At 26.5% G+C, this 13,664-nt stretch overlaps 4 protein-coding genes across 4 annotated transcripts; 1 reads left to right on the plus strand and 3 right to left on the minus strand.

The window, feature by feature from the left end:
- Positions 1-285: 285 nt before the first annotated feature.
- On the minus strand, positions 286-8,581 carry LOC111413585 (guanine nucleotide-binding protein G(o) subunit alpha-like). Its single transcript, XM_023044608.2, has 6 exons — positions 8,183-8,581; positions 7,941-8,125; positions 7,731-7,891; positions 7,436-7,679; positions 1,091-1,265; positions 286-1,040 (listed from the first exon to the last, which is right to left on the minus strand). Exons 1-6 carry the CDS (start codon positions 8,316-8,318, stop codon positions 850-852), a joined length of 1,092 nt encoding a protein of 363 aa, XP_022900376.1. The 5' UTR covers positions 8,319-8,581; the 3' UTR covers positions 286-849.
- A 56-nt stretch (positions 8,582-8,637) lies between these two features.
- LOC111413586 (BUD31-like protein) lies at positions 8,638-9,321 on the minus strand. The gene is made up of 3 exons (XM_023044609.2): positions 9,137-9,321; positions 8,799-9,088; positions 8,638-8,749 (listed from the first exon to the last, which is right to left on the minus strand). The coding sequence occupies exons 1-3, from the start codon at positions 9,228-9,230 to the stop codon at positions 8,699-8,701; spliced, it is 435 nt and encodes a 144-aa protein (XP_022900377.1). The 5' UTR covers positions 9,231-9,321; the 3' UTR covers positions 8,638-8,698.
- A 176-nt stretch (positions 9,322-9,497) lies between these two features.
- Positions 9,498-10,412, plus strand: LOC111413528 (28 kDa heat- and acid-stable phosphoprotein-like). The gene is made up of 2 exons (XM_023044533.2): positions 9,498-9,644; positions 9,717-10,412. The coding sequence occupies exons 1-2, from the start codon at positions 9,632-9,634 to the stop codon at positions 10,259-10,261; spliced, it is 558 nt and encodes a 185-aa protein (XP_022900301.2). The 5' UTR covers positions 9,498-9,631; the 3' UTR covers positions 10,262-10,412.
- A 441-nt stretch (positions 10,413-10,853) lies between these two features.
- On the minus strand, positions 10,854-13,582 carry LOC111413595 (integrator complex subunit 9). Its single transcript, XM_023044619.2, has 6 exons — positions 13,474-13,582; positions 13,024-13,418; positions 12,765-12,966; positions 12,051-12,714; positions 11,211-11,608; positions 10,854-11,158 (listed from the first exon to the last, which is right to left on the minus strand). The coding sequence occupies exons 1-6, from the start codon at positions 13,480-13,482 to the stop codon at positions 10,898-10,900; spliced, it is 1,929 nt and encodes a 642-aa protein (XP_022900387.1). The 5' UTR covers positions 13,483-13,582; the 3' UTR covers positions 10,854-10,897.
- Between the last annotated feature and the right edge of the window lie 82 nt (positions 13,583-13,664).

Below are 13,664 nucleotides of genomic sequence, written 5' to 3' on the forward strand. Positions count from 1 at the left end.
GCAAAATCAGCATTATCCAATGAGAAATCTTTATCCAACAGAAGATCTCTTGTAATGGCACTTCTAAATGTTAACTGATCCATTACTTGAGCCTTTTTTTTAACATTCTTTGTGGAACACTGACGTTAGTATATTTTATTGCTTTTCTATTATATCTTTTGACAGCTCCAAGTGGTAAAGCAGAAGAAAAATTAGATAGTAGAGTAACATTGGCACTATCTTTTACCACTCACTATCACTAAAGTTGCTGAGGTTGTGGGCAAAGATGGGTTAAACAGCAGGAAATTTAAATTAATTAATTCTTTATTTTGTAGGATAAGTTGTAAAAAACACAGCAAATTCTTAAATAAATATAACCATCCTTATAACCATCTTTAATAAACATCCAAAAAATCAATTTATGTTACATTGAGATTTAGAAAAAGGCACTGTATCACAGGTTAAGTAATTATTTAAATCGTTTTAATTTATTAAATCGCTTTTGTATTCTTATTATTTAAGGGGATAAGCAGCACGATAATCTTCTAAACAAACTAAATCATCTACCTTTTCTAAATTAAATTAAATCGAAATCAATTTAAAATAAAGAAAAGATTTGAACACACATTGAGATCGATTAATTTGGTTTTAAATGATTTTTTGATTGTATCAATGAAAATGATTGTATGAACAAAAAATAATATCAACGTATAGCTTAATTAAACCATTTCATTTAAAAAATATCACTTTTTAAATCAAACCTAACCTATAAAACGAAATGTCAAAAAAAAATTTTGAGGTTAGGTCGATTTTAACTAAGTTAAATCTTAAAATAAAGCCTCATAAGATTAAAAAAGAAATAAAAATTAACTAAAGAAGTGTAACCCTTCCCAAATTCTCTGATATCACCATATCCATGATTGATTGGAAAACGACGCGGACATTCGCCGTATCTGTAGCTGTGGTGAAATGGGGGTAGAGAACTTTTCTTGAATCACAGTTTTGTAAAACGAATTTGTGTTGGATGAATAAAGCACCGCGATCGACGTCTCGATCAGGACCTAAATTTAAATCATTAAAATTGAATTAACTCAATTAATTTGATTAATACCATTATAATCATTAAAATAAATCCTTAAATGTCTATTAGAATACAAAATCTTCTCTCTAAACAAATCAAATTTGTTTAATAATAAAACGAATGAGGCATCTCGAAAAAATGGGTTATTTACAATCTGTTTAAATAAATTTAAACTCTCCACTAATCGATTTACATTTGGATCCTCCTAAAATAATATTATTATTAAAAACGTCTATTAATAACTAGGGCACGGAACTTTTGTAACAAAACGATACGATTTCCCCCCTCCACTCGTTCTCAGCAGAAAATTTCATACAAAAGTTGTTCTAAATTAAATTCTAAAACGATTTTCTCAATAAAAAAATACATAAAATTTTTTTTGAGATTATATTCTTAATTATTGATTTAATCAAAAAATTTTGTTAACAAAATTTGTTTAGAATTACTTCAGGAACAGTGTTTGTTAATACAATTTTTTGCTAACTTGAAATTTTAAATTCCCTCTGAATAGTATGCTATCAAAATTAATTATCTCAACAGTTATTGTTTTTATTAAAAAATGTTTTTAATAAAATTTGTTTCAATTTCGATTCTGAATCAATTATCTTAATAAAATTTGTTTACATCTCTATTATTAAGCTTCTAAGTATAATTTTGTATAAAAACGGAAAATTTATTATTTTGAGGTTATCTCCTTAATTATTGATTAAATCAAAAAAAATTGTTGACAAAGTTTGTTTAGAATTGTTTCAGGAACAATTTTTGTTAACACAATTTTTTTCTAACTTGAAATTTTAATTTCCCACTGAACAGTATGCTACAAAAATCAATATTTTTGAGGTTATATCCTTATTGTTGATTTAATCAAAAAATTTTGTTAACAAAATTTGTTTAGAATTACTTCAGGAACAGTGTTTGTTAATACAATTTTTTGCTAACGTGAAATTTTAATTTCCCTCTGAATAGTATGCTATCAAAATTAATTATCTCAACAGTTATTGTTTTTATTAAAAAATGTTTTTAATAAAATTTGTTTCAATTTCGATTCTGAATCAATTATCTTAATAAAATTTTTTTACATCTCTATTAATTAAGCTTCTAAGTATAATTTTGTATAAAAACGGAAAAATTATTATTTTGAGGTTATCTCCTTAATTATTGATTAAATCAAAAAAAATTGTTGACAAAGTTTGTTTAGAATTGTTTCAGGAACAATTTTTGTTAACACAATTTTTTTCTAACTTGAAATTTTAATTTCCCACTGAACAGTATGCTACAAAAATCAATATTTTTGAGGTTATATCCTTATTGTTGATTTAATCAAAAGATATTGTTAACAAAATTTGTTTAGAATTACTTCAGGAACAGTGTTTGTTAATACAATTTTATGCTAACGTGAAATTTTAATTTCCCTCTGAATAGTATGTTATCAAAATTAATTATCTCAACAGTTATTGTTTTTATTAAAAAATGTTTTTAATAAAATTTGTTTCAATTTCGATTCTGAATCAATTATCTTAATAAAATTTGTTTACATCTCTATTAATTAAGCTTCTAAGTATAATTTTGTATAAAAACGGAAAATTTATTATTTTGAGGTTATCTCCTTAATTATTGATTAAATCAAAAAAAATTGTTGACAAAGTTTGTTTAGAATTGTTTCAGGAACAATTTTTGTTAACACAATTTTTTTCTAACTTGAAATTTTAATTTCCCACTGAACAGTATGCTACAAAAATCAATATTTTTGAGGTTATATCCTTATTGTTGATTTAATCAAAAGATATTGTTAACAAAATTTGTTTAGAATTACTTCAGGAACAGTGTTTGTTAATACAATTTTTTGCTAACGTGAAATTTTAATTTCCCTCTGAATAGTATGCTATCAAAGTTAATTATCTCAACAGTTATTGTTTTTATTAAAAAATGTTTTTAATAAAATTTGTTTCAATTTCGATTCTGAATCAATTATCTTAATAAAAATTTTTTACATCTCTATTAATTAAGCTTCTAAGTATAATTTTGTATAAAAACGGAAAAATTATTATTTTGAGGTTATCTCCTTAATTATTGATTAAATCAAAAAAAATTGTTGACAAAGTTTGTTTAGAATTGTTTCAGGAACAATTTTTGTTAACACAATTTTTTTCTAACTTGAAATTTTAATTTCCCACTGAACAGTATGCTACAAAAATCAATATTTTTGAGGTTATATCCTTATTGTTGATTTAATCAAAAAATTGTGTTAACAAAATTTGTTTAGAATTACTTCAGGAACAGTGTTTGTTAATACAATTTTTTGCTAACTTGAAATTTTAATTTCCCTCTGAATAGTATGCTATCAAAATTAATTATCTCAACAATTATTGTTTTTATTAAAAAATGTTTTAAATAAAATTTGTTTCAATTTCGATTCTGAATCAATTATCTTAATAAAATTTTTTTACATCTCTATTAATTAAGCTTCTAAGTATAATTTTGTATAAAAACGGAAAAATTATTATTTTGAGGTTATCTCCTTAATTATTGATTAAATCAAAAAAAATTGTTGACAAAATTTGTTTAGAATTGTTTCAGGAACAATTTTTGTTAACACAATTTTTTTCTAACTTGAAATTTTAATTTCCCACTGAACAGTATGCTACAAAAATCAATATTTTTGAGGTTATATCCTTATTGTTGATTTAATCAAAAAATATTGTTAACAAAATTTGTTTAGAATTACTTCAGGAACAGTGTTTGTTAATACAATTTTTTGCTAACTTGAAATTTTAATTTCCCTCTGAATAGCATGCTATCAAAATTAATTATCTCAACAATTATTGTTTTTATTAAAAAATGTTTTTAATAAAATTTGTTTCAATTTCGATTTTGAATCAATTATCTTAATAAAAAATTTGTACATCTCTATTAATTAAGCTTCTAAGTATAATTTTGTATAAAAACGGAAAAATTATTATTTTGAGGTTATCTCCTTAATTATTGATTAAATCAAAAAAAAATGTTGACAAAGTTTGTTTAGAATTGTTTCAGGAACAATTTTTGTTAACACAATTTTTTTCTAACTTGAAATTTTAATTTCCCACTGAACAGTATGCTACAAAAATCAACATTTTTGAGGTTATATCCTTATTGTTGATTTAATCAAAAAATTTTGTCAACAAAATTTGTTTAGAATTACTTCAGGAACAGTGTTTGTTAATACAATTTTTTGCTAACTTGAAATTTTAATTTCCCTCTGAATAATATGCTATCAAAATTAATTATCTCAACAATTATTGTTTTTATTAAAAAATGTTTTTAATAAAATTTGTTTCAATTTCGATTCTGAATCAATTATCTTAATAAAATTTTTTTACATCTCTATTAATTAAGCTTCTAAGTATATTTTGAATAAAAACGGAAAAATTATTATTTTGAGGTTATCTCCTTAATTATTGATTAAATCAAAAAAAAATGTTGCCAAAGTTTGTTTAGAATTGTTTCAGGAACAATTTTTGTTAACACAACTTTTTTCTAACTTGAAATTTTAATTTCCCACTGAACAGTATGCTACAAAAATCAATATTTTTGAGGTTATATCCTTATTGTTGATTTAATCAAAAAATATTGTTAACAAAATTTGTTTAGAATTACTTCAGGAACAGTGTTTGTTAATACAATTTTTTGCTAACGTGAAATTTTAATTTCCCTCTGAATAGTATGCTATCAAAATTAATTATCTCAACAGTTATTGTTTTTATTAAAAAATGTTTTTAATAAAATTTGTTTCAATTTCGATTCTGAATCAATTATCTTAATAAAAATTTTTTACATCTCTATTAATTAAGCTTCTAAGTATAATTTTGTATAAAAACGGAAAAATTATTATTTTGAGGTTATCTCCTTAATTATTGACTAAATCAAAAAAAATTGTTGACAAAGTTTGTTTGGAATTGTTTCAGGAACAATTTTTGTTAACATAATTTTTTTCTAACTTGAAATTTTAATTTCCCACTGAATAGTATGGTACAAAAATTAATATTTTTGAGGTTATATCCTTATTGTTGATTTAATCAAAAAATTGTGTTAACAAAATTTGTTTAGAATTACTTCAGGAACAGTGTTTGTTAATACAATTTTTTGCTAACTTGAAATTTTAATTTCCCTCTGAATAGTATGCTATCAAAATTAATTATCTCAACAATTATTGTTTTTATTAAAAAATGTTTTAAATAAAATTTGTTTCAATTTCGATTCTGAATCAATTATCTTAATAAAATTTTTTTACATCTCTATTAATTAAGCTTCTAAGTATAATTTTGTATAAAAACGGAAAAATTATTATTTTGAGGTTATCTCCTTAATTATTGATTAAATCAAAAAAAATTGTTGACAAAATTTGTTTAGAATTGTTTCAGGAACAATTTTTGTTAACACAATTTTTTTCTAACTTGAAATTTTAATTTCCCACTGAACAGTATGCTACAAAAATCAATATTTTTGAGGTTATATCCTTATTGTTGATTTAATCAAAAAATATTGTTAACAAAATTTGTTTAGAATTACTTCAGGAACAGTGTTTGTTAATACAATTTTTTGCTAACTTGAAATTTTAATTTCCCTCTGAATAGCATGCTATCAAAATTAATTATCTCAACAATTATTGTTTTTATTAAAAAATGTTTTTAATAAAATTTGTTTCAATTTCGATTTTGAATCAATTATCTTAATAAAAAATTTGTACATCTCTATTAATTAAGCTTCTAAGTATAATTTTGTATAAAAACGGAAAAATTATTATTTTGAGGTTATCTCCTTAATTATTGATTAAATCAAAAAAAAATGTTGACAAAGTTTGTTTAGAATTGTTTCAGGAACAATTTTTGTTAACACAATTTTTTTCTAACTTGAAATTTTAATTTCCCACTGAACAGTATGCTACAAAAATCAACATTTTTGAGGTTATATCCTTATTGTTGATTTAATCAAAAAATTTTGTCAACAAAATTTGTTTAGAATTACTTCAGGAACAGTGTTTGTTAATACAATTTTTTGCTAACTTGAAATTTTAATTTCCCTCTGAATAATATGCTATCAAAATTAATTATCTCAACAATTATTGTTTTTATTAAAAAATGTTTTTAATAAAATTTGTTTCAATTTCGATTCTGAATCAATTATCTTAATAAAATTTTTTTACATCTCTATTAATTAAGCTTCTAAGTATATTTTGAATAAAAACGGAAAAATTATTATTTTGAGGTTATCTCCTTAATTATTGATTAAATCAAAAAAAAATGTTGCCAAAGTTTGTTTAGAATTGTTTCAGGAACAATTTTTGTTAACACAACTTTTTTCTAACTTGAAATTTTAATTTCCCACTGAACAGTATGCTACAAAAATCAATATTTTTGAGGTTATATCCTTATTGTTGATTTAATCAAAAAATATTGTTAACAAAATTTGTTTAGAATTACTTCAGGAACAGTGTTTGTTAATACAATTTTTTGCTAACGTGAAATTTTAATTTCCCTCTGAATAGTATGCTATCAAAATTAATTATCTCAACAGTTATTGTTTTTATTAAAAAATGTTTTTAATAAAATTTGTTTCAATTTCGATTCTGAATCAATTATCTTAATAAAAATTTTTTACATCTCTATTAATTAAGCTTCTAAGTATAATTTTGTATAAAAACGGAAAAATTATTATTTTGAGGTTATCTCCTTAATTATTGACTAAATCAAAAAAAATTGTTGACAAAGTTTGTTTGGAATTGTTTCAGGAACAATTTTTGTTAACATAATTTTTTTCTAACTTGAAATTTTAATTTCCCACTGAATAGTATGGTACAAAAATTAATATTTTTGAGGTTATATCCTTATTGTTGATTTAATCAAAAAATTGTGTTAACAAAATTTGTTTAGAATTACTTCAGGAACAGTGTTTGTTAATACAATTTTTTGCTAACTTGAAATTTTAATTTCCCTCTGAATAGTATCCTATCAAAATTAATTATCTCAACAGTTATTGTTTTTATTAAAAAATGTTTTTAATAAAATTTGTTTCAATTTCGATTCTGAATCAATTATCTTAATAAAATTTTTTTACATCTCTATTAATTAAGCTTCTAAGTATAATTTTGTATAAAAACGGAAAATCTATTATTTTGAGGTTATCTCCTTAATTATTGATTAAATCAAAAAAAATTGTTGACAAAGTTTGTTTAGAATTGTTTCAGGAACAATTTTTGTTAACACAATTTTTTTCTAACTTGAAATTTTAATTTCCCACTGAACAGTATGGTGTTCTTTTAATCAAGATTTTCTGAAAACGAGTGGAGGGGGGAAATCGTATCGTTTTGTTACAAAAGTGCCCTGTTAATAACTTTACTAATAGCGTCATATCATATCCACTTAATGAGACAACAAAAAGTACAGCTCGAACATCATCAAAACAATAAATCCACTTTTTTCTTTGAGATCTTTGCCCTCCAACATCATACATGCTTACAATTATATCATTAATTCGAAAATTCGTCTCTATTATCCCTTGAGTTCTTACTCTAGCCCTTAAAACATCTGTTGGGGTTGGAACATATTTTGGATCACAAATTCTATCCATATTTTCGAATAAACTAAAAAATGATACAAAATAATTTAAAAATTATTAATGAATTTTAATTTACTAGAGAGCTGAATCATTTAATTCATATTCATAACCCCTGGTCACTGCTAATCGAACCCCACGGTCCGCCCATAAAGCTTGTAAAGAAGCTGCCACATCAGGTATTACAAAAAAATTCATATCAAAACATGATTTACTTGTTAAAACCATTTGGGCGTGATACTAAAACAATTTTAATTAAGTCAGGATTAAATTAATAATGATTAATTACTTTATTTCTTGAAAATTCCAAATTAATTCTTAATAACCCCATTCCTGATAAAACGTACTTCATAGAAGCCAATAAATTATCTAAAACCGTCGGTCTATAACTACTTAATTCCTCAAAACTATATCCATCTGTGTGAATGATTTTCATTTGCTTAACTAAAGTACTTTTCCCACTTTCACCAGCGCCTAAATCAAAAAAACAACAATTAGAACACACCAACATAAATATATGCATATTAGTACCTAATAAAAGTATTTTAATAACATTATTTCTCTGTTTGGCGAATTCTCCCAGCTCCCGGTCGATTTCTTCGCTTCTTTTCCTCGCTTGTCCCTCTTCGCGTTCCACAGTCAGACAACCACCCATTTTTTCTTTCATAATTTCCAATTTTGTTCCCAAACAATGTAATTTCTTTGTAATTCGTTTCCAAATTGGCCCCAATTAAAGCTCATTGGGACATTTAACACAACCTCAAGGACGCTTCACGTGCTTTTACACTTAAACTAACCTTTTACGACATTCGAGCCGATTATTTCGAAATTTGATCCCCTTTATCACTTATTCCACTTATTTATTCTTTTTGATAACAAATACGCGAATTATTCTAATTATTTTCAATTATAACCATGTAAACAAACAATGTTGTTACTTTTTATGTGGCGACATCTACCGGATTTTAGTAGAAAAAGGAGTGACATCTAGCGGACAAAATTTAATTTTTTAATTCTTTATTAATACATAAAATTATCTTAAATTAATTATCCAGAACAACCACGGCATCCGCAATGAACGCATTCAACAATCCTTCCCTATAAAATACAAAGTTTAAAAAAAAATAACCTAAAAAATTAATTTTACCTCCTCCAATTTTCCTTTAGGTACTCTACAAATACAATTAGTCCCAAAATTTGTATCTCGCGTTTGAATACATCTTAAGCAACATAAATTTTCATAACCCGGCTTTTTCCACTTCGCAATCAAATTTTTATCGGCGATATTTTCGTTTAAACAATAATCGTACAACTCCCTACTAATCGCTTTTCTTCGATAAAATAAATCGTAAATGTACCTCGATTTTTGATGGTGTATCTTAAATATGGGCCAAAGCGACTCTTGTTTGCGTTTACCCTCGTGAGATTCAGTTTCGGCTGCAAAAAAATCATTAAAATATTTTTTTTTAAATTAGGTTAAGTTACCCTCTCTCATTTTTTGTTCTAACTCGTCTAAAGTGGGTTCAATTAATTCCCAACCTTCGGGGGGTGCCTTTTTACTCCTTCTAACTTTAGGCATTTTATTTATTTATTTAATATATCGAAAAATAAAACATTAACTTTTGACAGATTATTATTGTTATTATATCGAGTTGTTGTTACCAACCTAAATCGAAAGAAATCCTAAAAATTATATTTAATTTTAATTATTTACGTTTTAAAAATTAATTTTTAATTATTAATAAAAAAAGGTGCTAAATAGTTAATAAATCGATTCATATTGAGCATATTTTAAAAAGGAATTAAAAAAAATGCGTAATTAAATTTGGTGTTTTAAGGTTGCCACCAAAAAAAATGTCGGGTGTACGTCAACTGGAAATTTGTTGACATTTGTTAAAATTTCTTCACTAATTATATCAAAAATAGCGCGTTTTCAACCACCACAACTTAAAATTCCGTTTCCCCGCGTCTTATTACATCATGCCCAAACCAGGTAACCCAAATTTTTCTTTGTTTACTCGCCATAACCTCCACGCTAATTTCAACGCACTTTCTTTATAACCAGGAAAACACATCAACCACAAGGGTAGAAACCGTCGATTTACCAACCCGGAAGAGTTAGAGGAAGAACGTCGGAAGGAAGAGGAGGCAAAAAGGTGGAGACAAAAACGAGGTGAAGTGAGTTCAGAAGAAGAGGAGGAGGAGGATGATGAGGCTTCAGGAGGTTCAGATAGTGAAGACGAATCAAGCGATGACGAAGAGGGAAAGAAAGCGAAGGGTGTTTCAAATTTAATAGAAATAGAAAATCCAAATCGTGTACAAAAGAAGAATAAAAAACTTACCACGTTAACAGTGGACGTACCCCCAGAAAAACCACAATTATCCAGGAGGGAACGCGAAGAAATTGAGAAACAAAGGGCTCAAGCACATTACCAAAAGCTTCACGCCGAAGGTAAAACAGATCAAGCTAGGGCGGATTTAGCAAGACTTGCAATAATTAAGCAACAACGTGAGGAGGCGCAAAAAAGGAGGGAAGCTGATAAGAAAGCCAAGGAGGATGCTGTTAAAGCTAAAACGGCGCAAACTCAAAAAGCACTTGGCAAAAAATAAAAGTGGAGCCTTTATTTAAAAAAAAGGCTTGGCACAGATTTGTTTTTTTCATTTTTCTTTGTTCGTATTAACTATTTTTAATGAATCTTTCGATTTCTGTAAAGAAAAATATGATGAAATAAATAATCCTTAATTAATTTTTTTCATTTGAGGTTAGAATTTTATTTTTTTTTTACTTTTTAATGCATCACATCAAAATGAGACGCAATTAAACTCTCATTACTACATAAAATGTGTGTGGAGTTATCATCAATTTGTTTAAGAACATCTTATTGTTATAAATGAAATAAATAATCATTATTTTTTTTGATTTGAGGTTAGAATGTTATTTTTTAAAACTTTTTAATACACCCCATCAAAATGAGACGCAATTTAACTCAAACTCCCATTGCTACATAAAATGTACGTGGAATTATCATCGATCTTCATGTTGTAAGTAAAATAAATAATCCTTAATAAATTTTTTTCATTTGAGGTTAGAATGTTATTTTTAAATACACTGCATCAAAATGAGACGCAATTAAACTCTCATTGCTACATAAAACGTGCGTGGAGTTACTATTAATCTTCATGTTGTAAATAAAATAAATAATCCTTAATTAATTTTTTTTTGATTTGAGGTTAGATTTTTATTTTTTAAAACTTTTTAATACACTGCATCAGAATTAATCGCAATTTAACTCTTAAACTCTCATTGCTACATAAAATGTGTGTTGAATTATCATCAATTTGAATAAGAGCATCTTCATGTTGCAAATGAATCATAACCCCACTTCCGCTTGATTCAACTTTAGCATCGGTGACACCTTCCTTGGCGAGTTTTTGTAAAAAATCGGTTATATTAACATTTCCAAATTCGTATTTTACGTTACATTGCATTTGGCGCTCGGTGATTTCCTTAAAATATACATAAATAAGAACTAAAATGTTGAAATGGGTTTAAACTAACCTCAACGTTATGAACGTTATCTTTAACATTTAAATTTCCGGTTATTGTTGATAAATTAACGCCGGGTTTTACTTCGACCGGTTTAAGATTTTGTGCGATGTTGTTTTCGATGAATAATTGACCTTGTTTTCGTTTTAAGGGTAAATTTATTACTTCGCCCCATTTATATGGTATTAAGGTCCTATCGGGGCTATTTTCAATCACTAATTCCGTTAAATTTTGCGCTGTTGTTGGAGGTTGCGTGTAACATTCCGGTACCACTAAAGTCGTTGGTTTTAAATCTTTAATTAATTTATTCGCTTGGGTAAAATTCAATGATGTATCGATAGCGCAATGAGCCACTTTCATTTGTAAGGGTTGATAAGGTGCCAATGCTTCGATATAATCAAAATCGGGTTCTAAAAATCAAAATTAAAATTGACCACTATTTGAACAATAAAATTAGTACTCAACAAGATCAAATATAGATCAAATATATTTTGCCAAATATTGCAACAACAAAGTAGTAAAGTAGGAAACTGTAATTCAAAAATTTTAGACATTATTTGAAACGTCAAAATTTCAAAAAACATCAATTTGATTTAATTTTCTAGGAGTTTTTAGTGTTCTGTCGGCAGTATTTAGTCTTCTACAAGCAATACTAGTATTCTGCAATCAATGTGTAGTCTATTAACGTTTCATAAAATTGACATTTAATTTTGACAAATTATTGTGAAGTTAGTTACAGTTGGTAACATTGAATTTCTGTCACATTGACGTTTAAACTTTATTCAAAAATTTATTTAAAAAAATAAATTTATGGAATCAATTTGCAGACTGAAAAACTGGGAAAAAATTTACCTGTAAAAATAATACAATTTCTTGGATTATTCCCCCACATCTCAATAAATTGTACCGCATCCCCAAACCTTAAACTTGGGTGCCCACAAAAAACGATACAAGGTTCCTGAAAATCCGTGCTAAATCCCTCCGAATAGATATGCTTACAAAACTTTAATCGGCTATTCTTAACCAACATAGCATGTGGAAAAGGCTCATCAGGTAAATACACCTTATTTTGCTTTACTGATGATAACCATTCAGCTAAAATATTCGAATAAGCCAACGACATATCAGCAACTGGAGAAACAAAAAACATGGGACAATTTGAGACCCCTAATTCACTCATTTTAATTGATAAACACTCGAAAAGATCATAAATAACCCCCGTGGGGTAACATGGAATTAAAACATTTCCGCCACCACGCAAAGTTAACCCAACAACGACGCATAAAACACCCAACATTGAATCTGGGTTGCTAATTGGGGTTTGGGTTAAATCGGTCATGATTAAAACGTCGGCGTTTTTTAACGCGTTATGATCCATGGGGCGGGGGTGGGTTGTTAGAGTGCTTGAGCCACTTAAATAAACGATTTTTTCATGGTCAGAAGTTATAACCCAATTGCTTGAACCCAAACAATAACCTGATGAAGCTGGGATAACTTTTAATGCACCATAAACATCCTTAAAACAATTAGTTTAGTTTAAATTAGTTAATTTTTTTAATAACTTACAATCTTCTCATTATACCCCACCATTTGTATCCTAGATAAACTTGCATTTACATTTGCCATATTATAAATTTGTTTCCATGATTTTGGTTTGAATGAATCACTTAATGGATATGGGAGTTTATGAAGAAGATTTTTCCATTGTGTGGCAAAATTTGCTTTTGGACATTGTTCTATATAAACCACAACTTCCTCCAATAATAATCTTTAAATAAATATATAAATAATTAACTTAGATAAAAAAAATAAGATTAAAAATTACCTCCCAATCTGTAAAGTAGGTTCAGTAGCATAAATCCTCCCTTCAAACCCTGTACCTTCTGTAATAAATGGTAAAGCCATCATACACATATAATTCGAAATTAATATAACATCAACTTGAGAGAAATCAATCAATTTATCTAAAGGGGGGCAAAATTCTGGTGGGGAATCCACAAATATTCGATCACAATTTTCTTTTAATTCGCCTTCAATATCCGGTTCTGAGGAATCTGCAGGCATCCAATTAGGTAAATTTTGAAGCCGATTTAACGGCACGAACGATAAAGGTAAAAATCTTAACACAGATTGCATCGAAAGGCCACAATCAAGCATCAAAGTGATTTCTTTGAACGTTAAAACATGACATGGTTTATTTGGATCGTTACTTAAACAATACTAAAAAAAAATATTAAACGTAGATATTTAATTAATTTAATTTAACATTAAGTACCAGTTTCATGATGAATCAAACTTTTAAATTATTACTTTATGTTTTGATGTTTATGTATACATAACCTAATTGTTTTTGAGGTTAGTTTGAAATGTAGATACCTCAAAAAATCGTTTGTAATATTATTATTATAAATATTATTGTTTTTGGGAAGTTATTGTTAAGAATTAATTGTTATATTATTAAAAATA

Source organism: Onthophagus taurus, chromosome 5 (genome assembly GCF_036711975.1).
Source record: "Onthophagus taurus isolate NC chromosome 5, IU_Otau_3.0, whole genome shotgun sequence".
NCBI classification, from domain to species: domain Eukaryota; kingdom Metazoa; phylum Arthropoda; class Insecta; order Coleoptera; family Scarabaeidae; genus Onthophagus; species Onthophagus taurus.